Source organism: Crotalus tigris, unplaced genomic scaffold (assembly GCF_016545835.1).
Source record: "Crotalus tigris isolate CLP2741 ecotype Arizona unplaced genomic scaffold, ASM1654583v1 scf7180000017968.19369539983:2297261, whole genome shotgun sequence".
Taxonomy (NCBI): Eukaryota; Metazoa; Chordata; class Lepidosauria; order Squamata; family Viperidae; genus Crotalus; species Crotalus tigris.
In genome coordinates this window covers 1,085,726-1,113,578 of record NW_024096750.1, presented here as the reverse complement: position 1 = coordinate 1,113,578, position 27,853 = coordinate 1,085,726, and the positions used below count along the sequence as shown (strand labels likewise).

General features: G+C 42.1%; 1 protein-coding gene across 3 annotated transcripts; it reads left to right on the top strand.

The window, feature by feature from the left end:
• Positions 1 to 1,913: 1,913 nt before the first annotated feature.
• Positions 1,914 to 27,853, top strand: LOC120308916 (solute carrier family 22 member 15-like). Of its 3 annotated transcripts, none has more exons than XM_039345591.1 (12): positions 1,914 to 2,146; positions 6,830 to 6,976; positions 9,899 to 10,031; positions 10,877 to 11,041; positions 12,666 to 12,795; positions 15,225 to 15,446; positions 16,766 to 16,906; positions 20,489 to 20,577; positions 22,657 to 22,765; positions 25,416 to 25,488; positions 26,545 to 26,708; positions 27,547 to 27,853. In XM_039345591.1, exons 1-12 carry the CDS (start codon positions 2,063 to 2,065, stop codon positions 27,548 to 27,550), a joined length of 1,461 nt encoding a protein of 486 aa, XP_039201525.1. In that variant the 5' UTR covers positions 1,914 to 2,062; the 3' UTR covers positions 27,551 to 27,853. The 3 variants fall into 3 exon arrangements, with proteins under 3 accessions (XP_039201525.1, XP_039201526.1, XP_039201524.1); XM_039345590.1 differs by having other exon boundaries at positions 1,915 to 2,146; positions 26,545 to 26,703; XM_039345592.1 differs by lacking the exon at positions 10,877 to 11,041 and having other exon boundaries at positions 26,545 to 26,703.

The following is a 27,853-nucleotide window of genomic DNA, read 5'->3' as shown; positions in this document are numbered from 1 at the left end:
ATTAAGAAGTTTGGTTCCCTTAACACAGGGGTGACAAACTGCTGGCCCATGGACCGGATGCGTCACGCCAAAACTGCGCTCACCCCATTGCTGGCAATGGGCAAAAAGTCACGTGATGTTGCGACACGTCACGTGATGTCGCAAGTTTGACATCCGTGCCTTAACAGTTTGGGAGCAAATTGATTGAAAGCAAGCAACTACCAGCATAACCCTTTAGGATGAGAATGAATAATTCCTTAAATTTTATTTATTTTCTCTTGGTTTATATTAGCTAAAATCATTTAAATTCTCAGCTTGGGTCTTTGCTTTCTAGAAAGTTGCTCTTTAATGCTACAAAGGTAATTCTATTTTAAAAAGTGCATTTTAAATATAACATTCAAGCTTCATGGTCTGATAGCAAATAATTTATTGTGTGTTGACTTGCAAATATGTCCAACTGGCCAAATCTCTATAATCTATCAACTGTCCAGTTGGTATTTCCAGAAAAATAAACTGGGATGTGATTTTACCAAGAGTATAATACTTTACTGAAAATTTACATTGGCATAGAAGAAATGAAAATAGCTCTGGCTTTACATTGGCATAGAAGAAATGAAATCAGCTCTGGTTTTCCTACGTGAAAGCTTACTTAATTAAACAATAGATTCCCTTGCTCTCACTGTCCAATGGTAATATGTTGTTATGGGAAAAGTCCACTTCTCCATCAAACATCTGTGTTACTGGCCTTGGTGTTCTTGCAGGCTCTCAAAGACTCCTTGGTTATCTCGATACCATCCCTCCCACCTTTGCATTCCATTCCACAATCTCTACTGTTTTTTGTCAAGCTATGAGTTTGACAAAGGGGCCAAGTTTGAAGACCCTTGCGTTACAGGGCTGTCAAATTCAATATCATTGAGGGCCACATCAGCATTGTGGTTGCCCTTGGGGGGGTGGGTGTGGCCTACTGGGTGGGTATGGATGGAGTGGGTGTGACCTATTGGATGGGCATGGCCAGCTCTACATCGTTCGCGTCAAGAGTGCCTGTGGGGGTCTGGGCAGAGTGGGACAGATCTGAGGGTCTCTGGCAGAAGGGGGTGGGACTGGGGCAAGTGCCAAGGCATGGTCCATTTCTTCATTCCTCACAAAGGGTGACACCTCCCCAACATGCACCCAGGGAGTGGGGTCGACACGGCAGGGGCTGGTCCCTTGCTGTTTTCAGACGGCTTTGTGGAGTTAAGACTGAATGTGTTTCAGCATAAATGGCCACCACAAAATTGTACAGTGGCTCCCGGCCGGCATGGGCAAGGGCCAAGGCAGTGGGGGCCATTCCCTCACTGTTTCCAAGATGGCTTCCTGGGCCACATGAAACCACTTCACGGGCCGCATCCAGCCCCCGTGTTTGACATGTCTGTGTTAGTGTAATCAGGAGTCTTTAAACTTGGCCCTTTTGTGACTTGTGGACTTCAACTCCCAGAATTCCTCAGCCAGCATGCCTGGCTGAGGAATTCTGGGAGTTGACGTCCACCAGTCATAAAAAGGCAAAATTGGAAGACCTCTGCTGTACCTTGCCGCTCATCAATTTCCCTGGCTGGGAAATTCGGGGATTTAAAGCCTTAAAAGTTGCCAAGTACAGTGAATTAGGTTTACTAAAAGGATATCTAGACTATATTGCACATTCCACTAACACAACTGCTTTTTTTTTTTTGCTTTGTTTTGCCTTCCTCAATTGTCATAATCAGTTATAGCTGAACTTTCATTCGAAATGGCAACCAGCTTCCATTCAGGAGGCCACGTAACCACCCAAACGGCCAACCGCCCGCCTCCAACCGCGCGTTCTGCGCAAGCGTGAAGTAGAACCCTCCGGAGCCCTCCCCATATTCCGAATAGTAACCCCGCCCCCACGGTGACTGCCTGTTGTTTTGCCCACCAGCAGCCAGTAGAGGCCGCTGCGAGCGTTCCTTCGAACCGCCACCTCCGGAAAGCAACAGCAGACAGGAGAGGAGAAGCGAGCTCAGCGCTCTAGAGCCCGCCGTTCGCTTTCGGGGACTGTGACGGGGATGCAGCGCGGTGACCCGACGGAGCCATGGATCTGGATGAGGCTTTTGGGCTGGTGGGGGAGTTCGGCCCCCAGCAGAAGAAGCTCGCCGCGTTCCTGGTGCTGCTACAGGTGGGCGCAGAGGCCAAGGGGGGGCCTCGCCGCTCCTTCACTGTCCTCCTCGGTCCCATCCCCTCCTTTCCCATTCGTCGAGCGCATAAGGGGGGCGAGGAGTACGTAGCTACAGTCGTCAAGGCAACGATAGGGAGTGGGTGGAGTCCGCCTTCCTCCGCTGGCTGGCGTGGCAGGAAATGCAGCCGCTTCCTTTGTGGTCCGTGAAAACGGCTGGAATTGCGGGGAGGTGGGCTCCTTTCTCTCGTTTGCGGGGGCCGATTTGCATCTCCTTAGACTTGGGAGTCGTAAAAAAGCGGGTGTACACCTTTTCTGGGTGGCCGTTTTTCCTGACAATTCAGATGGGGAGGGAAAGAGAATATTGTAGAGCAGGGGTCTTCAAACTTGGTCCTTTTGTGACTTGTGGACTTCAACTCCCAGAATTCCTCAGCCAGCATCGCTGGCTGAGGAATTCTGGGAGTTGAAGTCCACAAGTCATAAAAGGACCAAGTTTGAAGACCCCTGTTTGTATAGCATCACTTGGAAAGAGTGTGCAGGGGTATCCCCGATCTTTAGGTGACTGAATTAGAACCTGCCTCACTCGATTTACGTTACAAGATGAACCGCTTTTCTTGTGCTTGGTTGGTTGGTGTAAAATGAGTTCTTACATGTTTTTATGGCTGCTATGAGCTACACAGAATTATAGTGTATTAAGAGGAGGGGTCATATGAGTTGCACAAATTTAGCCCTGCACTGGCAGGAGAACTTGCCAGTGGAAACAGGAATTACTAACTTCTGAATCTCCAAACACATTTTAGTTGTAAGATTGCCTGTTGCAACCTTGAATATGGTTTTTTAATGGCCACTGTCTTTCCCCCCCACCCCAAATGCTGCCTGGGTTGTGCATATATTTACTTAATTTAAAATATATTTCAACCTATTTGTGCTAACATAAATTTTACAGGAATATTTATGTGTAGGAAAGCATTCTCCAGGGCACATATATGCTACAACAGAGAAGGTGAAAGAGACAGACTCCATTTGTCAATCTATATATGAATGGTAAAAGTGACACATAAGAATGTGTTTTTCTTTTATAGAATATATGTGTCAGATTCTATTAATCTAAGTCTAGAGTATTAGAACTTTTCTCCAGCTGTATTGGATTATGTTTTCCAGAATTCCTTGTCAATATTTATTGGCTGACAATTCTGAGAGCTGTAGAATACTGGGAGAAAATTGAAGTTTGCAGAAGATTGGTTAGGAGTGTTGATCTAGAAGTGAGAAGGCCCAAATTCAAGCTCACTCATTTTCTGAAAATTCTTATGTTGTGAGGTTAACTTAAAGATATGTCCATTTATGTCATCAAAGTTGTTTTTAATTTCATCGTGGTGTTGAGCCATTGTTGTTTGGATTAGTTGCAACATAGCAACTAATTCCAGCATTTCCTCCTGGAAAGTATTTGGCTTTTCTTGACAAGTTCTTTTTGCAAGCTCTTGAGATTCCATGATAGCTAGAATTAAAAAAAAAAAATTCTTTCTCTGAAAACAGCTTAAAAGTCACAGTCAGTAGGTGTTTATCATCCAGGAAGGTCAGTTATGTTTTTTTCAATTATAGTCTTTGCTTATTATGGCTGGCTTAGAATGTTTTGTTTAGCTTTTTTTAAAAAAAACCAAAGAAGTAGGTTATCTCATTCTGGGCGTCCTGCCAATACTTATAACAAAGCAGCTAAAGTTATATATTCTCTTCCTTCACTAGATGTCAGCAACAGTATGTTTCTGTCCCTCTTAATAGTTTAATTTGCTGCTTCCTTTGGTGGGAGGATGGGGCGAAGCTCCCCTTCCTTTTGGAGGCTTTTTTGCTTCTTGGGGTGTTTCCAAAAATTCAGGATATAGAGTAGGATAAGATCAAATTTCTCACCCAGTTTCAGCACGCTGTTCACCGATGTTCTCATGAGTATTTGTGGACTTTGGCTGCAAGGAGCTTGGGCTGGTTACTGAGATGGGACCAGCCTTTCTCCTGTCGGTTAGAGGGAATTTCCCGATCAAACGGGACGACTGCCGTCATTCCCGAATCACTGGGATGCCCCTCTCTCTTCGCTGCCTCTTCAGGGCGGCTTTAGACACATTTAAGCTCCCGACAGGGCAAAAAGTTCTGCGGGAAGCAGAGCTTCGCAATCCCGTGACCATGTGCTGCCACGCAAAACTGGAAGTTCTGGTGGTGTCCTTTTTTATTGCTTTCATGGCTGCGATTGCACCAGCTAGGGTTGCTGAGACTCCCGCCGTGGTGTCTAATGTGGAGACTCTTCTGCGTCATCCTTTTCTTGAGTTTGGCGAGTGTCCCCAGTGGCCATTCTGACTAGGGTCTCGCCTGCCTTGAGGCACTGGAATGTTTCCATCACGGAGCAGGTAGCTTGCTTCATGAGGAAATCGGCATGATCAATTTTGCTGCTTTCTTTCTTCTCATCCCTGAGCTCTTCCAGCTCCGCTTGCCATTCGCGTTGTTGGTACTCCCTTGGTTCGTCCTTCCCAATCATCTTTCTTCCCGACGCCAATAGATCACCTGGGCTTCGATGAATCTCCCAGGCTGTCTACCCAGAGAGGTCCACCCCAGGTTGAGCCTTGATAGAGGTTTTCCCCCAGCATTCCTCTTCTTCCTGGTCACTGCCTTGTGCAAACATTCCTTGCACGGTCCCCAGGGTAGGAGCAGGTGCCTCTCCAGGTTGACCACTATTGCAGATTCTGCTAATGCAGTGATGGCGAATCTTTTAGAGACCGAGTACCCAAACTTTAATCCAAAACCCACTTATGTATTGCCTGGTGCCGGGTGTGCATGGCCGTTGGGTGGGTGTGGCCCGCTGAGTGGGAGTGGCTACAGTGGTCATGGCAGATGGGTAGGTGTGGCCAGGGTGGGCATGGCCAGCTTGATGTTGCTCCTGGGGAGGGATGCCTGTGGGGGCCGGGCAGGGTTGGGGGAGATCCAGGGGTCTCTGGCAGGTGGGGCGGTGGGCAGGAGGCTGGTTCTGCAGGGTGAGGCGAGGCAGGATGGGGGTGCCATGTCGCAGGGCAAGGCGAGGCAGGGGCCGGGGCAGTTGCTGCCTGACACCATCGGCCCCCGCACACAAAGGCCAGCAAGTGCATGGGTGCTGGGATGCATCCGGCCACATGGGACCTCGGCAAGTTAGCGGGCGGCTGGTTGAAGAGGACGGTTGCCATCTCCGGGGCATGGCGCGCATGCCCACAGGGAGGGCTCCGAGTGCCACCTCTGGCACGCGTGCCATAGGTTCACCACCACTGGCCTAATGTAAGGACCTGCCCCAGCTAGTCCTCTCAGGAATGCACAACTCTTGACACCATGTGGTTATCAAAAGAACGTTTACTGAAAAATAGTGGTTGCAGTAAGGTCACAAAGCACCAAGCTATTCTTTCCCTTTCGAAACTCAACTCTGCTGACCAGTCCATTGGCAGCCAATACAGTGCTACAAGATTGTTTTGAGAGCGCTGAGGTACAGGACAGATAACAGTTCATTCTCAAGGTGCAGTGGCCTTGGAGTCAGACTGGAACTGGCTGGGAGGGAGTCCGTTCTGTCTCCAAAGATGATCCCCCTCCCTAATTCCCATGTGGTTCCAGCAAAAGTGAAAGCATGCAAAGAATGCTCCCCCTGAGCCTCCCCCCCCCCAGCAGCTTGGCAGAGCACCCAAAAGGGAACCTGACACCTTTGGTCTGAAACATTCCTAGATAGTCTCCACTATATTCCCATTGGATTGTCATCAGTTAATACAGCGGTTCTCAACCTGTGGGTCGCGACCCTATTTGGGATCAAACGACCATTTCACGGGGGTCGCCAAACAACGCAGTCCGCCATTTTTTCCCCCCTTTTCCTTAGCTGTGCTACTCCCTTTTATTCTATTGGCTTTTGAAAGCCAATAGAATAGACTCTCTTGAATAGAGTCTAATTCTATTGGCTTTCAAAAGCCAATAGGAATTGTCCAGGCTGTCTCTGCCCTGCTGAGCCCGCCAAAGTCCCATTCTGCAAACAGTGCTGCAACTTGTCTGCAGCGAAGGCGAGCTGTCTGGAAGTTTCCACCCCTCCCTGCTGAGCAACTACTAAAAATGTAAGTAAAAGAGGGCCAGGGGTGGGAGGTGGGAGGCCGGCGGGCGCAGGGAGGGTTGCTGGCACGCGTGGTGGCCCAGCCGGTGGTCACCCTGCGCTGTCGCTGCCCCTTGCCAGCTACGCCTTGGCCGGCACAGGGGGCGGCACCACGCATGCACAGCGCTCCCGGGCAGGGAAAGTCCTCGACTTACGACCAGTTGGGTAGTCCTCGACTTACGACCGGGTGGATAGTCCTCAACTTACGACCGGTTGGGGGTCGCGGCATTAAAAAGGTTGAGAACTACTCAGTTAATATATGTAGAATAAGAATAAAATACAGTATAATACATTTCAGATTATTCCTAGGAAGCATATATGTGTCACTGATCAGAACATTTTCATTGGAATGTTAATATTGTGTGCTAGGAGCTCTGTGTATATTAGACCAATTTGTTTATGAAATGTTTTCAATATCCCTCCCCCAAAGCTATGGGCCATGAACAAATGTGTGTTTGTGTGTGTGTGTATGAAAGAGAGAAACACAGTGAGACAAAGAGACAGAGAGAGCTGACCGTTTACCATAAATTACCTCTTTTTGTTTTCCTTTTAAGGTGTTTGTTGCCTTTCAGTCTATGCTTATTGTTCTCGTGGGAGCTGTGCCGGAATATCATCTTGACCAAGAAGGAATTCTGACTAATGCAGAAGCTCTTGCAAAACATGTCAGGTTTACCAGTAATTTCACTTCTATAGCAACAGAGGCAAGTATGTTTTGTTGCTTTGAATTCATATTTTTATGCAATTTAGGTCCCCAACCAAAACTGCAAAGTGGCTGAATATATATATTTTAAAAAGCCAGTTAAACTGGCTGTATTAAAGGAGAGCGTAGTTTTCAGTGTGGAAAACAAAATCCTGGCCTATTTAGGCACAAGACATTGAATGTAAATGCTTTAAAGGACAATGCTGTACTATATCAACATATAGGGGTTGATCATATGTATAGAATTGTAGATTTTCCTGTAGCGTAAGTGTAAAAGTTGCTTTTGGGATCTTTTATATAAGAAGCAAACTTATAAAAAACATAAATATACTTCTGACCAGATACAATCCCTCATCTTGTTCTAGTAACTTTCTAGGTCAGGGATAGGCAACCTTGGCTCTTTTATGACTCATGGACTTCAACTCCCAGAATTCCTGAGCCAGCATGGCTCAGCTTGGAAACCTCTCCCTTTCCCCTCAGCATGGCTGGCTCAGGAATTCTGGGAGTTGAAGTCCACAAGTCATAAAAGAGCCAAGGTTGCCTACCCCTGTCCTAGACACATCTTCTGTCATTTCATCTCCCAGAGTTTCTCAGAAAAGCAGGGAGCTCTGTGAGGTCTACAGATATAGAGAGGCTACCTAGGTGTGATGTGATCCAAGGCTATTAATGGTGATGTCCCAGCTTAAGAATACATTTTTGCGACTGTCCCAAGATAAAAACTAAGTCTCGTGTGTGACTGTTACTGCGAGTTACCCCCATAACCTGGATCAGTCCACGATGGTCACAAACTCACAAATCAGGTCTGAACTTGTACCCAGAGAGATTAGATTAAAATCCCCCAGTACCCTTAGTCTGGGGAACTCCACTGCCAGTCCAGCCACTGCTTCAAGAAGTTTGGGCAGGGGTCTGATATATTAGCAGTAATCCCATTTGATCCCTAGAGCCTAGTCCAGGGGTCTTCAAACGTGGCTCTTTTATGACTCGTGGACTTCAACTCCCAGAATTTCTGAGCCAGCCATGCTGAGGGGAAAGGGAGAGGTTTCCAAGCTGAGCCATGTTGGCTCAGGAATTCTGGGAGTTGAAGTCTACGAGTCATAAAGGAGCCAAGGTGGCCTACCCCTGGCCTAGAAAGTTACTAGAATAAGATGAGGGATTGTATCTGGCCAGAAGTATATTTATGTTTTTTATAAGTTTGCTTCTCATATAAAAGATCCCAAAATCACCATTTACACTTACACTACAGGAAATGCTGGCTGAGGAATTCTGGCAGTTGAAGTCCACAAGTCATAAAAGGGCCAAGTTTGAAGACCCCTGGACTAGTCTCACAAGCAGAGTCTTACAATAGATTATCTGTGGAACAGCTCCGCTCAAGGTTACCAAGGTTACATAACTATAGCCATTTCATTGCCCTTGCCCTTTGGTCACATTTCCAAGAAGTTGTTCCCCTTGTACCTAAACTAAGGGCCAAAATTCACACCCAAATACAGGTAGTACTCGCTTACCATTGTGACTGTGTGGAGTTACGATGGTACTGAAAAATATAACTTTACAACTAATGCCTGCATTTATGATACTTGCAGCATCCCTCCACCATGTGATCCCTATTAAAAGTCAGTACACGTCCTATACGTGACCTGTTTTTCTTTTCCCCCCTTTCTTACAGAGTGGAGAATTTGGAGGGGAAGAAATTAAAAGAGAGTAAACAGGTACACAGTAGGAAATACACATCGAAGCCAATTCACCAGTGCCAGCAACCACAAGCATAGTACACGAACCATGTGGTGCATTCCCTTTTGTGTGTTTGCTTGCTCTCTTCTACCCCTTTCCTCTCCAATCTCTTCATTCTGCCGAGAGACAGGGTGGGGCGGGGGAAGCAGTTTCAGGATGCAAGCTCTGTTGTGCCTGATCCATTCTGCTTCCCCATGCCTACTTCTAATCCCATTGTGGCAAACCTATGGCACGTGTGCCACAGGTGGCACGTAGAGCCCTCTCTGTGGGCACGCGTGCCGTCGCCCCAGTCCTAGGCGTTCAGCTGGGTTTTATAAAACCTTTTCGCTTTAGGCCTCCGCTGCCGTATGCAAAAAAAAAAAGAAGAGAAAAGGTTCAATCAATCAACCAATTTCAACTTCTTGCGGGAAAAAAAAAGATCTCGCAAAGTTGGAATTGATTGATTGAACTTTTTAGTCCCACCCAGTCTGCCGTTACCACTGCCCACCCAATTGGCCACACCCACCCAGTGGAGCACGCCCACACGGCACCCGACGATACATAAGTGGGTTTGGGTTGCAGTTTGGGCAGTTGGTCTCTAAAAGGTTTGCCATCACTGTTCTAATCCCTCCTCTAATCCCTCCTCTACAATGAATGTAAATGCAAATGTTAATTCTCTTCTGGCTAATTATGCCAATGCCAGGGTGAGTGTTCCAGAAAGCGGGGAGTACAGAAAAGAAAAAAACAGTCATGGTCATGTGATTGATTTCCCACTTAGCAGCTGCGTCGCTTTGCCCAATTGTGGTTACTAAATGAGGACTACTCCTACTTGTTACAGTAACCTAAATCCTAGGACAGTGTATGGTCAGACAAATATCATTTATATTATTCTTTATTCTTTGTCATTTACGGTGTACTTACTGTTTTTTTGACAATTTATTTTTACATGTCCGCATAAGTCATAAACCCTCTGAACTGTGTGAGAGTCTGGTCTCTGACCCAATTGCTGAGGTTTTTACCCCCCCCCCAAACAAAAACTAAATTCCTACCTCCCCCAAGCGATTGTTTCTGGCAAGCATTATTTCTGTTTATGAAGTTCCACCAAAAGAAAAATGAACGGAGAAAGCAGTTTGGGGAGTTTACTATGATTAGAGGCTACCACTGGTATGGCAGTACTTTAAATGAAAATAGTTTCTTTTGTATTTGTCTCCCATAGTGGTATTTAATCAAACACGAAGCATACAAAGTGAACCTGGCCTCATCCTTGTATTTTGCCGGGTTACTTATTGGAAATATACTGTTTGGCCCATTGTCAGATAAATTGGGCAGAAAGCCTGTATATCTAGCAGGTAAGATGTTAAATTGCAGTTGTATGTTATGGATGTATTTGATTATCCTCTAGAGCAGAGGTAGGCAACTTTGGCTCTTTTGTGACTCGTGGACTTCAACTCCCAGAATTCCTGAGCCAGCATGGCTCAGCTTGGAAACCTCTCCCTTTCCCCTCAGCGGGGCTGGCTCAGGAATTCTGGGAGTTGAAGTCCATGAGTCATAAAAGAGCCAAGGTTGCCTACCCCTGGATTAGGCTATGCACAATACAGCCACACTACAAGGCAGGGATACTCAGAATCCATGCTGAGGGGAAAGGGAGAGGTTTCCAAGCTGAGCCATGCTGACTCAGGAATTCTGGGAGTTGAAGTCCACAAGTCATAAAAGAGCCAAGGTTGCCTACCCCTGTCCTACAACATGAAACTCAATTAATATTAGGCATCAGTAGGATAGGATTTCCATTTGAACGCAGTGAAATATATCATAAACAACTAATGTATTTGTATTTTTAATAGGACCTAATATAGTCATCTTAATAAATGTAACATTTATTGTTTCTTGCCACAATATTTTAAATTCAATATTAATATCATCATGTCTGAAATATATTTCATTAGGATTGCATCTCCAATATTTTGCCTTATCCATATTGCAAGATTACTTTTTTCAGAGTATCTTTAGAAAATCTTGAATATATGTTTTTCTGCTTAGAAGATACTAATTATACTATTTTTCTTTATGAAAAAACCGATAATAATTTCCTTCCTGTCTTTTTTCATTTGTAAGTTGCCATCCTATAGAGTAGGGTCACTGGATATGGTTGGATTGCACTATATTAATTTTTCTTTATTATGTATCTTTTGCTCAGGGCTTTTTTTGGATGTCATTTTTGGATATGTTTCAGCATTTGCTCCAAATTATGAAATATTTGCAGTATCACGCCTTTTTGTTGGAATTACAAATGGTGGCATGTCCTTAGTGTCTTTTGTTTTGACACAAGAATATGTAGGAAAATCTTTCTGGGCAATGACAGGTAAAATCTGAGGACTTAATTCACGATAACAAAAACACAATTGTTAAAATGCTAGCGTATAAAAATTGCTTAAAAGTTATTTATGGTTGGAATATCAGTATTTTTAGTCTAAATAACATTGCCTTAAAAATATCCTTTCTGAAGGCGCATAGTCTATCTCTTGTTCTTCCCTTTCCTTACTGACCTGGTGAAGAAACATTATTGAGGGGGAGAGTACTGTTGCCTGTTGCTTTTCACAGTAGCATTGATGTTGTTTTGTCATGATGACAGTGTCTTAAGCTGCTGTGAGCTGTGCTTGTGTTGCTTAGTGTAAAGTAACAATATTATAGGGGGTTTTGGAAACCTAAATTTCAATTTAATAAACTGACGTACAGACTGGTTCTATGTATATAGATCAGGGGTAGGCAACCTTGGCTCTTTTATGACTCATGGACTTGAACTCCCAGAATTCCTGAGCTATCATGGTTCAGCTTGGAAACTTCTCCCTTTCCCCTCAGCATGGCTGGCTCAGGAATTCTGGGAGTTGAAGTCCATGAGTCATAAAAGAGCCAAGGTTGCCTACCCCTGATATAGATAGTCCTTTCTTAACTATGGTAATTGGCACTGAGAACTCCATTGCAAACAAAGGAATTGTAAAATGCAACCTCACCTGGTCACTACAACTTATAACAGCAATTCTGGCAGTCCACATGCCATTGTTAAGTAAATCCTGTGCAGTCACAGTGTCCCGCGGCCATGTGATTGCCATTTGTGACCTCCTGCTAGCTTTCCCATTAATGTTGGGGGTGCTGCAACAAGCCACAGCTATGAGGATCATACAAGGAAAGTTCCTCTCGCTCAGCGTCATTGTAACTTTGAACAGTCGCTGAATGTATGGTCATTCAACAAGGATTACCTATAGTTGGTTTGAACTGAACTGAATTGTTTTAATTATTATAGTAAATGTGTATTAGATTGTAGGTTTAGCGTGCACTCCATTGAGGTCAGTGAGATTTTATGTCCACACAAATATGATTGGAATTGCTAATAACACTGAAAAATATTATTTTGTTCTTTGCTTTAGTCTGTATCACTCATTCTAAGGTAGGAAGTTATGTTAAAAGTATCCTGGATGCCTTAATGTTGTGACCTTACTCTTTGTTAGCATGTTAAGCTTGTTAGTTGTCATGATTGATAACTAAATATGACTTTACCCAAAGTCATATTTTTAAACAATAAGAATCTAACTTCGCAGACTAAGAAAAGATTAGCAGCTTGTATAGCATGTTATAAACTTACAATAATCAAAGTGTTCTATAATAAATTAATCTGAATTTGCTACCACTTGACAAATCACAAAGGTATTATCTGTATGGACTTCAATGAATAACTTTATAATGATTATTATAATTAGTATATAATTATGTATGAAAATAAGTAATGATTCTTTACAGTTATTTGGTTTAATTATTATTTTAATCTTTGCTTTTGTTTACTTATTCGTGAATTTATAATTAATATGATTTCAGTGTCAATTATGTACCTAGCATAATAAAATTATTCCTTAATACGGGTGTACTGCTGAGATGTCTGGGATGTTTTGTCAGCATTTGATAAAATACTTTGTTTTTGCTTGTATTTTCAGGCTCGTTGACAAATTTGACATTTGCATTTGGCATAGCTGTTTATGCCTTACTGGGATATTACATAAGAGACTGGCGCCTTCTTGCCTTTGTATCAAATTCTCCAGGACTTTTCTTTTTTCTTCTTTCTTTGTAAGTCATAATTATATCCACAGTAGACAAAGACCAAACACTAACCCAAAGTTAAAGGGTAATATTAAAGAGATAAAATATTGGCGTCTTTATATTCTTAATGAAATCAGAGGAATTATTAAGCAGATTATTTTAGTTTGCTCAGCAGTGTGTTTCTAAAATAGATACTGAAAATCAGTTGCATATTTTTGAGTTTAAGCTAAATATGGTTAATATAATGAGCACTGGTGCATGCCATATCATTGTGACGAAAACAGTCCAGAGAGAGAGAGAGCAAGGATGAGTAAGAATGACTTGCATCTCATCTCTTTATCATAAAGACTTATAGCTTAAGATCATCTGTCCAGGAGAGAAAAGTTTGAATTTCCCCTGCAGTCACTGGAATCCCATGAAAAATCGCTTGGGAAGGTGGGGGAGACTCTTGAATATCTGGGTGCAAAATGTGTTGCCTAAGGAGGCCCAGTGTAAGTCTTCACCTGTACACCTTCCTTCATGAAGCTGTGAAACTGTGGATTCTGAGTATCCCTGCCTTGTAGTGTGGCTGTATTGTGCATAGCCTAGTTCAGGGGTAGGCAACCTTGGCTCTTTTATGATTCGTGGACTTCAACTCCCAGAATTCCTGAGCCAGCCATGCTGAGGGGAAAGGGGGAGTTTCCAAGCTGAGCTATGCTGGCTCAGGAATTCTGGGAGTTGAAGTCCACGGGTCATAAAAGAGCCAAGGTTGCCTACCCCTGGCCTAGTTGCAATTTCTCTGTGAATTATTTGGGAAAGAGGAAAGTTTTCCTTCATTGCACTTTTAAAACTTCTTTAGAAACAAGCCTATGATCTGATTGAGATGATCCATTAAGCCATAATATGAGTAGTTTGTTTTGGATTTAACGTGATGGGTAAATCTACACATAGGTTATTTTTAATTGCAAATCCGTCCACTATAGCTGTAATCTGTGGTGAGAAAAGTGTGACTGGCCGTGCAGTATGAAAAGCAACATTCAGCCTTTTGCAAATGCCAGTCATAAAATGATTTGTAACAAAGTAATGGCTGGGTACAGTGATAGAAAAATAACATTAAAAAAAAAACCCTGTGCAAAATTAAACTTAAAATGAATAAGATTTTTTTCTCTCTTCACATATGCATTGTTATCATTTTGAATACCACTGCATTGTCAGTACCACAGTGTACACTAACTAGACCTAAAAATCAACTCTATAGGAACATTTTTTTTATTAATTTGATTTTTATTCCGCCCTAATTACTTTATAAGTAACTCAAGGTAAGCAAACATAATACTCCTTGCTCATTCTGTTTTCCCCACAGCAACAGTCCTGTGAGGTAGGCTGGGCTGAGAAAGATGGCCTGGCCCAAAGTTATGCAGCTGGTTTTTATGCCTAAAGTGGGATTAGAACACATAATCTTCCATTTCCAGGCTAGCACCTGCACCACTACTCCAAACTGGCTCTTCAAACATTAGAACTGTATTAGGAGGCTACAATAACTGAATCTTCCAAATCAGATTTTACTTTTCCTCCCCTCCCGCTTATATCCCAGTGAGACTGGCAGAGGCCTACCTGAGCCTCTTATTAATAATCTCTCCCTTCCCAGGATTTAAGAAAAGCTTCTGTCTTTTCCCCCTCAACGTAATAGTTAGCGAATATTTGCTTCAAAGCCATTTCTCTGCATCTCTGCCGTTACATTAGAATCAGAATCAATGTAACAAAAAATTAGGATATGTGAGTTGTGGTGCACTTGTCATATTAAATGAGGTCTCTGTCAATTAATTTTGAATAATATTCAAGCTATTTGTCAACGCTGCTAATATTGGATGTTTTTGCTTTGACAATAGATGGAGATTCAGCCATTTTCTTCTTTTGGCTTTTAGAGTTAGATGATGCTGGGGAGGGGAGGGATGTGCATGATAGTTCAGCTAGACATAATAATACTGAACCTAGTGGTGAGAATCAAGGTTATTGAAATAAGAGATAATAAGAATTGGCTGGACTGGAGGGAAAGCCCATGCTTTAAACTAATTGGGGAATGTGATTTATGACGGTTAATTGGAGGAGGGACTTGTGCTTTGATACTATGTGCTCAGGGGAGGGGAATTCAGATTTTGGCTTCAATTACGTTAATGCTGATGCTATGCTTCTCGAATAAAGATTCTTTAAGGTAAATAATGCCTCGAAGTTCTTTGAAGAGTTTCATCTGTCGGAACCATGACACTATTATTCTATAATTTATAGAATGTTTTAATAAATGTAAAAAAAACCCCCAGCAAATACATTTCATATTTTTCCAAATTTCTGTGTCACATACCTTTCGTCAAATCTTGTGAAACATTTGCTGAATAATCTTTTTTGTTAGCACAGTATATAGATTCAAAAAGAACCTTTGTAAGTATATATATTTCTCCTTCATGATTTGCTTTTTTCAGCATGCTTCCTGAATCACCAAGATGGTTATATTCTCAAGGCAGAACAGCAGAAGCAGAGCAGGTACTGCAATACATGGCTCTTCGTAATGGGAAAGACAGGCTGGTGGTAAAACTGAAGCCATGCAAAGGAGCCATCAAGAAGGACGATTCTACCCCTGGGGTCCTCAACCTGATTACGCATCCTATCCTTCGATGGCGCACTGTCATTTTGATGTATATCTGGTAATTAATAAAAAAAATGACTTTACTTAAATTATCCCATGTAAAAATAACAGCTTTGGGTGACTTCTTATTAAAATTCAAGGATCACCAGACAAAACAAGTTTAAACTCATGAGTCAGAAACATAAGCATAATTTTAAAACCCCCTAAAGAAATCAGTCAGAAAAAAAAATCTTGTTTGATCATCTGTTTGAATATAGTTAAAGAAACAAAGATTTTGGATATAAATGAATTTTAGTTTAAGAGGGATGAACCCCTCAAACAATATAGTATTTCTTTCTTTTTTCCTTTGTGTTTTGTTTTTTTGACATGAGAGATATAAAAATGTTGGAATGGTTTTCCACTTGTTTTTAAACAGTCAGGTTTGGATCAAATACCTAGTGATCTGAATCATTCATGTTATAGGATCCTTTGCCTTGAAATAAAAGCAGAATAGACTATGATAGCAAAAGCATACATGAATATATGGTAAATTTGTTGATTTTGATCCACTGGTTTTCTAGTTCAAATTCTATTGGAAAAAAATGTTTTCCAATTTTGTGAAGGCATGTGAACTTAGAGAGCCAGTTTGGTGTAATGGTTACCATACTTTCCGGCGTATAAGACAACTTTTGCAAGCATTAAACTAGGCGCCGAAGTCAGGGGTCATCTTATACGCCGAGTCGTCTTATACGCCGAAAATTACGGTAGTTTCCGGCGTATAAGACAACTTTCTAGGCATGCGACTCAGCGCCGAAGATGGGGGTTGTCTTATATGCCGGGTCGCCTTACACGCCAGAATATACGGTAAGACATCAGATTAGATGCTGGGGAGTGAGTTCTAGTCCTGCCTTGGGCTCAAAACCAACTAGGTGATCTTGGGCTAGTGCAGGGAAGGGAACCTTGGCTCTTTTATGGCTTGTGGACTTCAACTCCCAGAATTCCTGAGCCAGCATGGCTCAGCTTGGAAACCTCTCCCTTTCCCCTCAGCATGGCTATCTCAGGAATTCTGGGAGTTGAAGTCCACGAGTCATAAAAGAGCCAAGGTTGCCTACCCCTGGGCTAGTCACTTTCTGCCTCATAGAAAGAGGCAGTGGCAACCCAATTAAAAATCTAGCCAAAAACCCTGCAGGGACTTGTCCAGGCAGTCTCCAAGAATTGAACACAATTGAATAGAATAAAAAAAAAAAATTCCACACTTAGTACATGATTTATAACTTCACCGCTTCATAAACTGGTATTTTTCTAGTGTATATTTTTCTTCATTTGGTATGCAAGTAATTACAGCTTACGTATTATTCTCTGTACATGATTAAAATAACCAATCTTTGATACATTTAGGTACGTGTGCAGCTTTGTATATTATGGTTTAACACTGAACGCTGGTGAATTAGGAGGAAATCTTTATTTAAATGTGGCTCTTTCTGGCCTTGTAGAAGTTCCAGCCTTTCCACTCTGCATGTTTTTCATTGAGAAATCTTGGTAAGTTCAATAACTTTGTATTTCTATATTTAGATAGTACAGCATAGAGCAGTGGCTCCCAACCTTTTCTATACCCTGTGCCCCTAGAACTTTTCTGATATATTCTTGCACCCCTTAAAAAGTTCAAAATAACGGCAACAAATTATACATATACACTATCATTTTGGAAACCCAAGTTTTCGCATCCCCTGGAATATCGTTTCCATTCCCAGGGGTTGCAAGCACCCCTGGTTGGGAACCCCTGGTATAGAGTAACATAGCTCTTAAATTTATTTCTAAATGTTAATTAATTTACATACATTTTGAACATAGATAAAATGTATCAAATCTGCTCAGAACTGCTGTTACGAAAGAAGATTTTTTTATGACTTAATACATTATACTTTTTATTTTACAATAGAACAGTGATGGCAAACCTTTTAGAGACCGAGTGCCCAAAACTGCCCCGCCCCTGTGCTGCTCCCACCCCGTCCCCCACCCACCTGCCTGCAGGGCCACTCACCGCCTCCAGGGCCCACCGCAGATCACCCAGGCATCCCAGCAGCGCCATGGCAGCCATGCCCTCTGCCTGCGCCCCACAGCATCAACTGTGCGGGATGGGGCATGAGGGCAGAGTCTTGTCTATGCTGCCTGGCTGCCATGTCCTTGGCTGCGCTGCTTCGTGTGGGCCACTCTCAGGGGCGACTCTCCTCCAGGGGGGCTACTGGTGAGAAGGGGGTCATGGGGGGAGATGAGGCTGGGGCAACAGCACGTGTGCCCACAGAGAGGCCTCCAAGTGCCACTTCTGGCACGCGTGCCATAGTTCGCCACCACTGCAATAGAACATAAAACGGGTAGCCAACCTCGGCTCTTTTATGGACTTCAACTCCCAGAATTCCTGAGTCAGCATGAGTCATGAAAGAGCCGAGGTTGCCTACCCCTGACATAGAAGAACAGGGTTGGAAAGGACTTTGGAGGTCTTCTAGCGCAATCCCCTGCTTGAGCAGGAGACCCTATATAATTCTGGACAAATGGTTGTCCAACATCTTCTTGAAAACCTCCAGTGAAGGAGCACCCACAATTTCTGGAGGCAAGCCATTCCACTGATTAATTGTTCTCACTGTCAGGAAATTTTTCTCTTTAATAATCTTCCTTCCGTTACTTCTTGTCCTGCCCTCAGTTGCTTTGGAGAATAGGATTATCCCTTCTCTGTGGCAACCCCTCAAGTATTGAATTAGAACAGTGGTTCTCAACCTGTGGGTCAGGACCCCATTTGGGGTCGAACGACCATTTCACGGGGGTCGCCAAACAAGGCTGTCCGCCATTTTTTCCCCCTTTTCTTTGGCCACGCCCCTGGCACCCGGTGATGTATAAGTGGTTGGGGGTCACCACAACATGGGGAACTGTATTATGGGGTCGCGGCATTAGAAAGGTTGAGAACCACTGAATTAGAATAACAGAGTTGGAAGGGACCTTGTAGGTCATCTAGTCCAACCCCCTGCCGAAGCATGAGACCCTAGACTGACAGATGGCAGTCCAGTCTTTTCTTGAAAGCTTCCAGTGATAAAGCTCCCACAACCTCTGAAGGCAAACTGTTCCATTGGTCGATTGTTCTCACTGTCAGAAAATTTCTCCTTATTTCTAGATTGACTCTCTTCTTGAATAGTTTCCACCCGTTAGTCCTTGTCTGGCCTTCAGCTGCTTTGGAAAATAGGTTGATCTCCTCCTCTCTGGGACAGCCCCTCAATTATTGGAACACTGCTATCATGTCTCCCCTGGTCCTTCTCTTCACTAGGCTAGCCATGCCCAGTTCCTGTAACTGTTCTTCATATGTTTTAGCCTCTAGTCCCCTAATCATCTTTGTTGCTCTTCTCTGCACTTTTTCTAGAGTCTTAACATGTTTTTATAATGTGGAGACCAAAACTTGATGCAGTATTCTAGCGTGGTCTTACTGAGGCTTTACAGAGTGGTATTAGTACCTCACGTGATCTTGATTGAACACCTCTGTTAATGCAACTTAGGATTGCATTGGCTTTTTTGGCTGCCGCCCCATAACATTGGCTCGTATTTAATTGATTGTCCACTAAGATTCCAAGATCCCTCTCACAGTTACTGTTATTAAGCCTGGTTTCACCCAATCTGTATGTGTACTTTTGATTTTTCTTGCCTAGGTGTAAGACTTTACTTTTCTCTACATTAAATTTCATTTTGTTAGATAGGGCCCAGTGTTCAAGTCTATCAAGATCCATCTGGATCTTGAGGCTATCATCTAGGGCAGGGCTTTTCAACCTTTAGGATATGTGTATATAATGTATGTTCTTATTTGTGGTTTTTACTTGTGTGTAGTGTGCACTGTCGATAGCACTTAATTTCATTGTGAGTTACACAATGACAATAATTCCTATTCTATTCTATTCTATTCTATTCTATTCTATTCTATTCTATTCTATTCTATTCTACTCTACTCTACTCTACTCTACTCTACTCTACTCTACTCTACCCTACCCTACCCTACCCTACCCTACCCTACCCTACCCTACCCTACCACTTTAGGATATGGCAATATTTGAGTACCACTAGTCACCTAGCAAGTTGTCAAAAACTTGATGACACCCCCCCCCCAAAAGGAAAAAAAGCGATAATGTACAGATAGCCCTTGACTTACAACAGTTCACTTAGTGACTGTTCGAAGTTACAATGGCACAGAAAAAAGTGACTTATGACCATTTTTCACACTATGATCGTTGCATCATCCACAGGGTCATGTGATTAATGAGCTTCTCGGGGGTTTTCCCACAAGCACAGTCAATGGGGGAAAGCCAGATTTATTGAATGACTGTGTGATTTGCTTAACCATCATGGTGATTCACTTAATGACTGCAGCATAGATGTTGGTAAAATTGGGCACATCTCATTTAATGACTGCATCACTTAGGGAATGGACATTCCTGTCTCGATTGTGGTCATAAGTCAAGGATAGCCAGTAGACTATAGGTGGGGTATAACACTCAAAATAAGAATAAGGCACTAAATATTGTTCGTTATAAATAGAAAGAGGCAGTATTCCGTTAAACTAAACCGTGGGCCAAATGTCCACTGAAACCGGGTTACTTTGGTTATTGTTCAAAATGCCTACAGACAGAGAGGGTTCCATTGAAAAGATCAATCAACGGTGTCCCTTGCTTGGGATGGACTTTCCTTAGGTGGCTGGACCAGACAAGGGGTTTATTCTGTCATCTGCTGTTTGGTGACTTGTAGATCTGCACCAAAAAGGTCTTTGAAGGGGAGAGCCAGCAGCCTGGATTGGGCCTATAAGCTGTTGGCTTCAGAAGTACAAGGAAATGAACTGTGTGCAATGGGCTAAGTATCTCAAGAGTAAAATTTAGATCACCAATTATTATTTCTCCACGAATTACTCATCTCTTGAAATGTGGAAACAAATTCATATTTATTATTTGCCTACATTGTTCTGCCGGCGAATGCCCATCGTTCTGCAGTTTAGGTTTTTTTAAAAAAAGACTTGCATGGAATAATCAATGAAAATATTTTAAAACATATCTTTGTGGAAATCCAGTATGAACTTGTACTATTTTTCTGCACTAGGTCAGGAAGACGTAAAAGTACAGCTGCTTTTTTGATATTTGCAGGCCTTGCCTGTGTTTTTACCACATGTTTACCAGAAAATAACGGGAGTAAGTATGTCCTTTCTGAAGCAAACCAAATTTTTCTTGGCACAGATAATCTTATTGAAAAACAAGTGCTCCTAGTCTGCTAATATCAAACCACGTTTAAATAATTTTAAAAATAAAAGTAAAAACCAAATCTAGAATAGTTTTTTTTCAGATGAATAAGATTATTACTAAATGAAGACTTTATTGCATGCCCAGTTTTAATTTAATTGGGATGGGTGTTATTAATAATACTTTGAGAGGCTGCCACGTAGAATCAATGTGAAATAATAGTATTTTTTATTAGTAGTGTATACTGCTAAGTCGTGAATAGGTTTTTTTTCTTTAATCATTGGCAATCTTTGAAGTATCCTGCAGGTCATTTGCTTTCTTCTTTTCCAAGGTAGCAGATAATTAGTAAGAATCTCATGGAAAATTACTATATTTGCCATGAGCTTCTTTCTGTACCATTACTTGAAATAATCAAGCCATCACAATATACCGTATTTTCCGGCTGATAAGACGACTCGGCGTAGAAGATGACCCCTGACTTCTGAGAAGATTTGCATGATTAGAAAGTCATCTTATACACCGGAAAATACGGTATTTTCCGGCGTATAAGACGACTTGGTGTATAAGACGACTCCCGACTTCAGAGAAGATTTGCATGGTTTAGATTGTCGTCTTATACGCCGGAAAATACGGTACTGACCATTGTAGTTTGCCATGAATGGAGTCTGTTGCTGAACGCTTAGAATAGTTCACAGTGTAAGAAAGCTCTCTAAACATTAGATCTTAAGTTACAGTGGTAAGCAGTGACTTATACCCAGGGCCTTCCTATTGTGCACCTGATATATACAGTACATCTTCAAAAGACCTTCCAGCTTAAACATAGCTTGATGATATTGTCTGTAAATTTATTTCTACCAATGACAAGAATGCCCATTCCTTGTTACAAGAAGCATGATATTCCCATTGGAGATCTCAAGGCTAATCATGTTTGATGGATATCTTCTCCATAGACTTTTTTCATTGCCTTTTAAAGCCATTTGAATGATTTGGCATCACTACAGTTTATAATGAATTCCACAGATTAATTGTGGGCTGTGTGAAAAATTATTTTTTTTATTCTGAATTTCTTTCCACTTATATTCATTCGATGAACATTGGTTATATTGTTTTGAGAGGAAAAAGCATTTCCATGTCATGTATGATTTATGCTTTAGTTCCCTCTTCAGATGTCATTTTTTCCAAGCTAAATAGTCTCAAATTTCTAGGCTTTTCTCGTAAGAAAGTTCCTTGAGTGACTTGGCTGTTTGGGTAGCCTTCTTCTGCCTGATCTAGCTCTCCATAGAAGTCTCTGTGCAGTGGCTTGAATACAAGTAAAAATCTTTACAGATTTCCTGTTCAAGACATCTTAAAAAGAATCAGTGTGTTCAGGAGACCAGGAGTGAGTGCTCCCCCTTTCCATCACTCATATACTAAGAAGTACCTCCATAGGGCTATAATAAGATGGTCCATCCTCATTGGCAAGTAACTCCAAGCAAACATTTTTCAGCGTGCGATGTATATTTGTAAATAATTACTTTCTGCGGACAAAGCATATAAGGGAAATTCAGGCATAGATAAGTATTATCTTGATTTCAATGGTGATGGCCTGGCAAAGTTTGAAAGTTTGAGCAGTGGATTCAGATGGCTAACTCATAAAATGGCTTTTCACAGTCTCCTGTTTTAGTGATCTTGCAGTGCAGTAAGATCAGTACAGTGTAGTTACCTTTTATTGGTAATAATTGAGAGCTGCCTTGAAATAAAGTAGCCAGAATTGCAGTTCCCCGAAGTGTAATCTATAGCATTGGAGACTTTATCCAGAGGACATGCAGGTCTTTCCCTTGCTCCTAGCCAAGCACACTTATGCCCACCAGCAAAGGCATTTAAAATTGCAGTTGTTTTCCCTTTGTGCCAATTGCGGGTTGCTCTGCACAGTAGGTATACAACTGCCTGAACCTCAGAGGGGTTTATTTCTGAACACAGCTGCCTATTTATTCTACTGTTCTTTATTTGAAGATGGAAATGTTTGTTTAATTGCCCTGTGTTCCGTTTAAGGATTTTTCTTCAGTCCCAGAATTTTGGCTTTATATGGGAAATTGACTGTAAGTGCTGCCTTCAACATTGTATACATCTATACTTCAGAACTGTATCCCACAGTAGTCAGGTAAGCAGACGTTAACATTGTTATTTTTATATTTATTTCCAAATCATCAAATTCTTGCAATATATAATGTATATAAGCCATTTGAAATCACATCAGCGGTTACATATTGCATGCAAACCTTCATACTCCTGAATTAGATATCAGAGCTATCTGTAAAAAGTATCTCCTACAACAGTGGTGGCGAACCTCTGGCGTGCCAGAGGTGGCACTCAGAGCCCTCTCTGTGGGCATGCACATTGTTACCTCAGCCCCGCCCCCCCCACGGCCCCCTCCTCACCAGCAGCCCCCCCGGAGGAGAGTTGTCCCCAAGTGCGGCCTGTGCAAAGCAGCGCAGCCAAGGACATGGCAGCTGGGCAGTGGGGACAAGACTCCGCCCTCACGCCCTGTCACATGCAGATGATGCCCAGGATGCTACATTTTTTGGAACACTGTCAGCTTTTGAATGTATTTTGAGGGAAGCTCCATCTAAAGCATGTTACATTAATCCAACTGAGAGATGAGTAGTTACCGTGAATGTCCAGTCCAGAAATGAGCACAATTGGTGCATAACATGAAGCTGTGCAAAGTGCCCCCCCCCACTAAGCAGGAGCTGCAAATGACTTGGGACCTGGTTAACTGAAGGAATGTCTTTTTCCAGAAGTTTCTAACCATCCAGTGCGATCCAACAGATTGGGTATCCTGCAGATCCCATCAGCCAAAGAATGTTGAGTGGGGAGAAGTAGATGATGTTTTTTGTGTGCCGTGGTCTCTGCCTTATGGCACATTCTCCCTTTGAAGATTAGAACGGCCCCAACTCTTGTTGGCTTTTTGCAAAGCTTTAAACATTTGGCCACGTGCCTGGGGCTGGGGGCTCAAAATATGTTAAGAGCCCCGTTACTTGACTTTACTGCTGTCTGATTAATCATAATGGCTGCTATTTCTACTTGCTTATTTTGTGGAGGGTTTTTTTTTATTGTTTTAATATTTTTAAAATGGTTTTGTTTTATAATTTTATAAGCTGCCTAGAGTCACTTTGTGGAGTTGGATGAATACAGAAACTGAATGAATAAATAAATGTAGGAGAAATTCCAAATTGCGCACCCCCAAATTTTGTCTGAGGAAGTGCAACCCCATTCAGAACCAGAGTTGCAAAGTGATAATAATAGCAGTAGTAGTTAAACAAGAATAAGGGAAGGGACCCCACGAAGCAGAGCCTTTGTCCTCAGTCTCGCGCTCCACTCCAATACTGTGGCTGTATCTGGTTCTGGACAAAGGAGAACCACTGTTTGCCACTCCCAGTCCTCTGACTCAGTCTGAAAAGATATCAGATTGGTAGTATTGGAGATACTATCAAGGAGAGTCAAGATGGAGGCAGTGCCCCATCCCAGGCTTGCCAGAGGTCAGCAACAAATTTGATCAATGCCATCACAATGCTATAAACAGGCCTGAATCCCAATTGAAAGGGGACTGGATAATCAGCTTTATCCAAGACTCTGGGGTTGCAGGCTGACAACCTTCTTGGTAAGAGAAGACATTGGATGAAAGTGGTTGGTTCTGTTGAGTTCAGCGATGGCTTCTTGAGGAAGTGACACATATCACCAGGCTTTTTCAAGACAGCTGGCGTCACACTCTCCCCCAAAGAAGCATTTACTGCCACATGGAGCTTGACAGCCAGAAGGGACATGGTTCTAAAAGATGAGCTCACCACTCTGAGGCTCCTGTTCACTTTATTAGGACTAACAAGTTCAAAACTTTCCAGATAGACAAACTAGACCAGACATGTGAAACACAAGGCCCGGGGGCCGGATGTGGCCCGTGAAGTGGTTTCATGTGGCCCGCAAAGCCATCCTGGAAACAGTGAGGGAACGGACCCCACTGCCTCGGCCCTGGCCCAGGCCGGCCGGGAGCCAATGTACAATTTTGTGGTGGCCCTCTATGCTGAAAGGCATTCAGTCTTAGCTCCACAAGGCCGTCTGGAAACAGCGAGGAATCAGCCCCTGCCGCGTTGGCCCCACCCCCTGGGTGCATGCTGGGGAAGTGTCACCCTTTATGAGGAATGAAGAAATGCACCATCGCCTGGAAGTGGCCAGCAAATGACCCTCGCCTACTTCACATATCTGGCTTGATGGGCCCTGCCCTGGTCCCACCCCTTTCTGCCAGAAACCCTCAGATCTGTCCCACTCCTGCCCAGGCCCCCACCGGCACCCTTGACGCGAATGATGTAGAGTTGGCCACGCCCACCCATTAGGCCACACCTACTCCATCCACACCTACCCAGTAGGCCGCACCCACCCGGCCCCCCGAGGGCAACCGCAATGCTGATGCGGCCCTCAATAAAATTGAGTTTGACACCGCTGAGCTAGACTGTCTCAGGCATTTCTATAGAATCCATAGAGGAAAAGTTCAAGTTTCATGATTTCTATTGGAAATATATGCAATGTAAACAATATTTTCCAGCTGGTAAAACCGAATCCTATTCAGTTGTGGTGGAAATAATAGGATGGCGACATCAGATCAGGAAATGAGATTGATCCCATTTAAAAACTAAATTCAGTAAGGACTAGGAACAACTGCAGTTCATTTGCAATGCCTTATTTAGCACAAACCAGTATATCAGTCTTGCTTTTTTCTTAGGATAAATACTGACAGTGGTATTTCTTTTTTAAAACAGAAATGCTGGATTGGGTGTGTGCTCAATGATTTGTAGGTTTGGAGGGATTTTGGCTCCGTTTGTTCCTTCCTTGGTAAGTAATGCGGTCTGCAGTGTATCCTGTTTAAGCAAACTTTCAAATCAATTAATGAGCAATTGATCGTTCATATGCAATAATTCTAACATGTGATAGTTAAGCAGAACTTGCGGGCTTGTATTTTTTTACCAATATCTGTCATTGTGATATCATACGTGACTAATACACTTTTTGCCCAGCATTTCTTTGGTAAATATACCAAAGTAACATTTGAATAAGTCTGGTTGAGATTTAGATGAACATATAAAATACATAGTCTTCTTATGTTTATGGAAGTTAAAAGTCAGTGTGGATGTGCTATGGAGAGAGGGTTAGCCAGTGAGGCCTGACAGTAGAGTTGATGTGCCACGGCAGGTAAAAATATGTCAGAGAATCCAGGCAACTAAAGTTCAGGACTAAATTGGCACCAGATAAGGGTCAACAGAATCCAGGAAGGGTTAGACATGGACTGTTTGTGGGAACATAACAACTCTTAAGCTGATGACGTGCTTAATTTCACCCCTAAGTTCAGGGGTCTTCAAACTTGGCCCTTTTATGACTTGTGGACTTCAACCCCCAGAATTCCTCAGCCAGCGTGTCTGGCTGAGAATTCTGGGAGCTGAAGTCATAAAAGGGCCAAGTTTGAAGAGCCCTGCCTAGGTTCTTCCTTCTCTTCTCTTACAATACTGTGTTTCCCTGAAAATAAGACCCACCCAGAAAATAAGCCCTTGCTTCTTGTCCTGCCTTCAGGTGCTTTGGAGAATAGCTTGACTCCCTCTTCTGTGTGGCAGCCCCTCAGATATTGGAAGACTGCTATCATGTCCCCCCTCGTCCTTCTCTTCGTTAAACTAGACTGAATTGTTTTTTTTAATTGTCCCTTTGACTCTTTTTTTAGGACTGTACTTCACAAAATACTTTCTATCTAATATGTGTGCTAAACATGCATTAGAAAATGAGTTTATATTATTCATTCATCCTATTTATATATCACTGCAATTCAATGAAGGCTTTTTAAGTAACTTATCTACCTATTTATATTGTTTCATAACAAATAATTTAATTGATTCCTTCTAGAAATCTCTTGGTCCATCTGTACCATTTGGAGTCTTTGGAATCAGTGGATTATCAGCTGGTTTTTTGATTCTTCTACTTCCAGAAACTCTGAACAAACCAATTGCAGAAACTATTGAAGATTTGCAGATGCCTGTCTATCAAATACTTAAAAACAAAAAGGCAGAGTAAACACAATTATTTATCTGTGTCTTCTGTGCTACTGGAAATCTGTCTCACTTATTTGAAATATTTCTTTTTAGGTGTTAGATCTATGCATATAGTATATTTTATTAAATTGTCAAAATGAACACATCTTTTTTTTTTTAAAAAAACATGTATAGGAAAGGAAATGCCAATCAGAAGACTGGCTTCTCTGCATTTTCACCTTGCTTACTTTTCTTTAACTACAACAGATGATTTAGTATCCGACTCCATGAACAGATCAGGGTTTCCCAATTTCCATTCACTCTTCTAGTTATTTGGAAGATTCTTACAATAGAAAAATGACTAATAAAATCTTTTGCAAATGTTAAGTGTCTGTTGAACTGAATTATAAATTTCAGCAAGTTCAGTGGTTTTAAAAGAATGGTATTAACTTATGGCACTGGAGAGCTACCGATATTTAATGTAAACCCAGTGAAAAATTGATATTTTATTAATAATCATTAATTGTTATTTATGAATAGTCTTATAGTCTTGGTACTAATAGCTAGTAATTTTAGATCTGAATTGTTGCATTGTGCCTCCTGTGAGACCATTAAGAATTTTTTGGATTCTAGACATTAGGACTGCCCAATTTTGAAGTTCAGATAATAATGACAAAATTACCACAGTAACTTGAAGAATTATATTTTTCTTTCCCTATCCCATACCCATTAATGTTCTTTTTTGTAATTTGCGTCTGAATGTGAACTTGTAAGGAGGAATTGTTTTTTTAAAAACTCCTGTAGCCTATTAAATTGGTATTTTGTTAATTCTTATTATATAACAACTATCCTAATTGATTTTTTCATCTGTTAACAGGTAAATCAATTAGAAGAAAACTTTTAGTATTGCAAAAAATATCTTGGTTGAAAATTTCAGTTCTTGAAGTATGCTGCCATCAAGATTATCACTTTGCAACATTCAAACCCAGTTTCCTATTTTCAGAATGATCAATGTCTCATGTAAACATGACTTGTGAAGATGTGGAGAGGGAAAGATAAAAAATTAATGAGGAAATTTAAGGGCCTAAACCGATTTTTCAAATGCTGTATACTGAATGTTTTAAAACATTCATAATTACTTGTGATTTCATTTAGTAAACAGATAGGATAATTATTCTTTAAAG

Excerpts from the sequence above, each read along its gene's own strand:
- LOC120308916 (XM_039345590.1), top strand. The coding sequence starts at position 2,063 with ATGGATCTGGATGAGGCTTTTGGGCTGGTGGGGGAGTTCGGCCCCCAG. Across the intron at positions 10,032-10,876 it reads AAAGCCTGTATATCTAGCAG|GGCTTTTTTTGGATGTCATT; the intron begins GTAAGATGTTAA and ends TCTTTTGCTCAG. Across the intron at positions 15,447-16,765 it reads GTCATTTTGATGTATATCTG|GTACGTGTGCAGCTTTGTAT; the intron begins GTAATTAATAAA and ends TGATACATTTAG.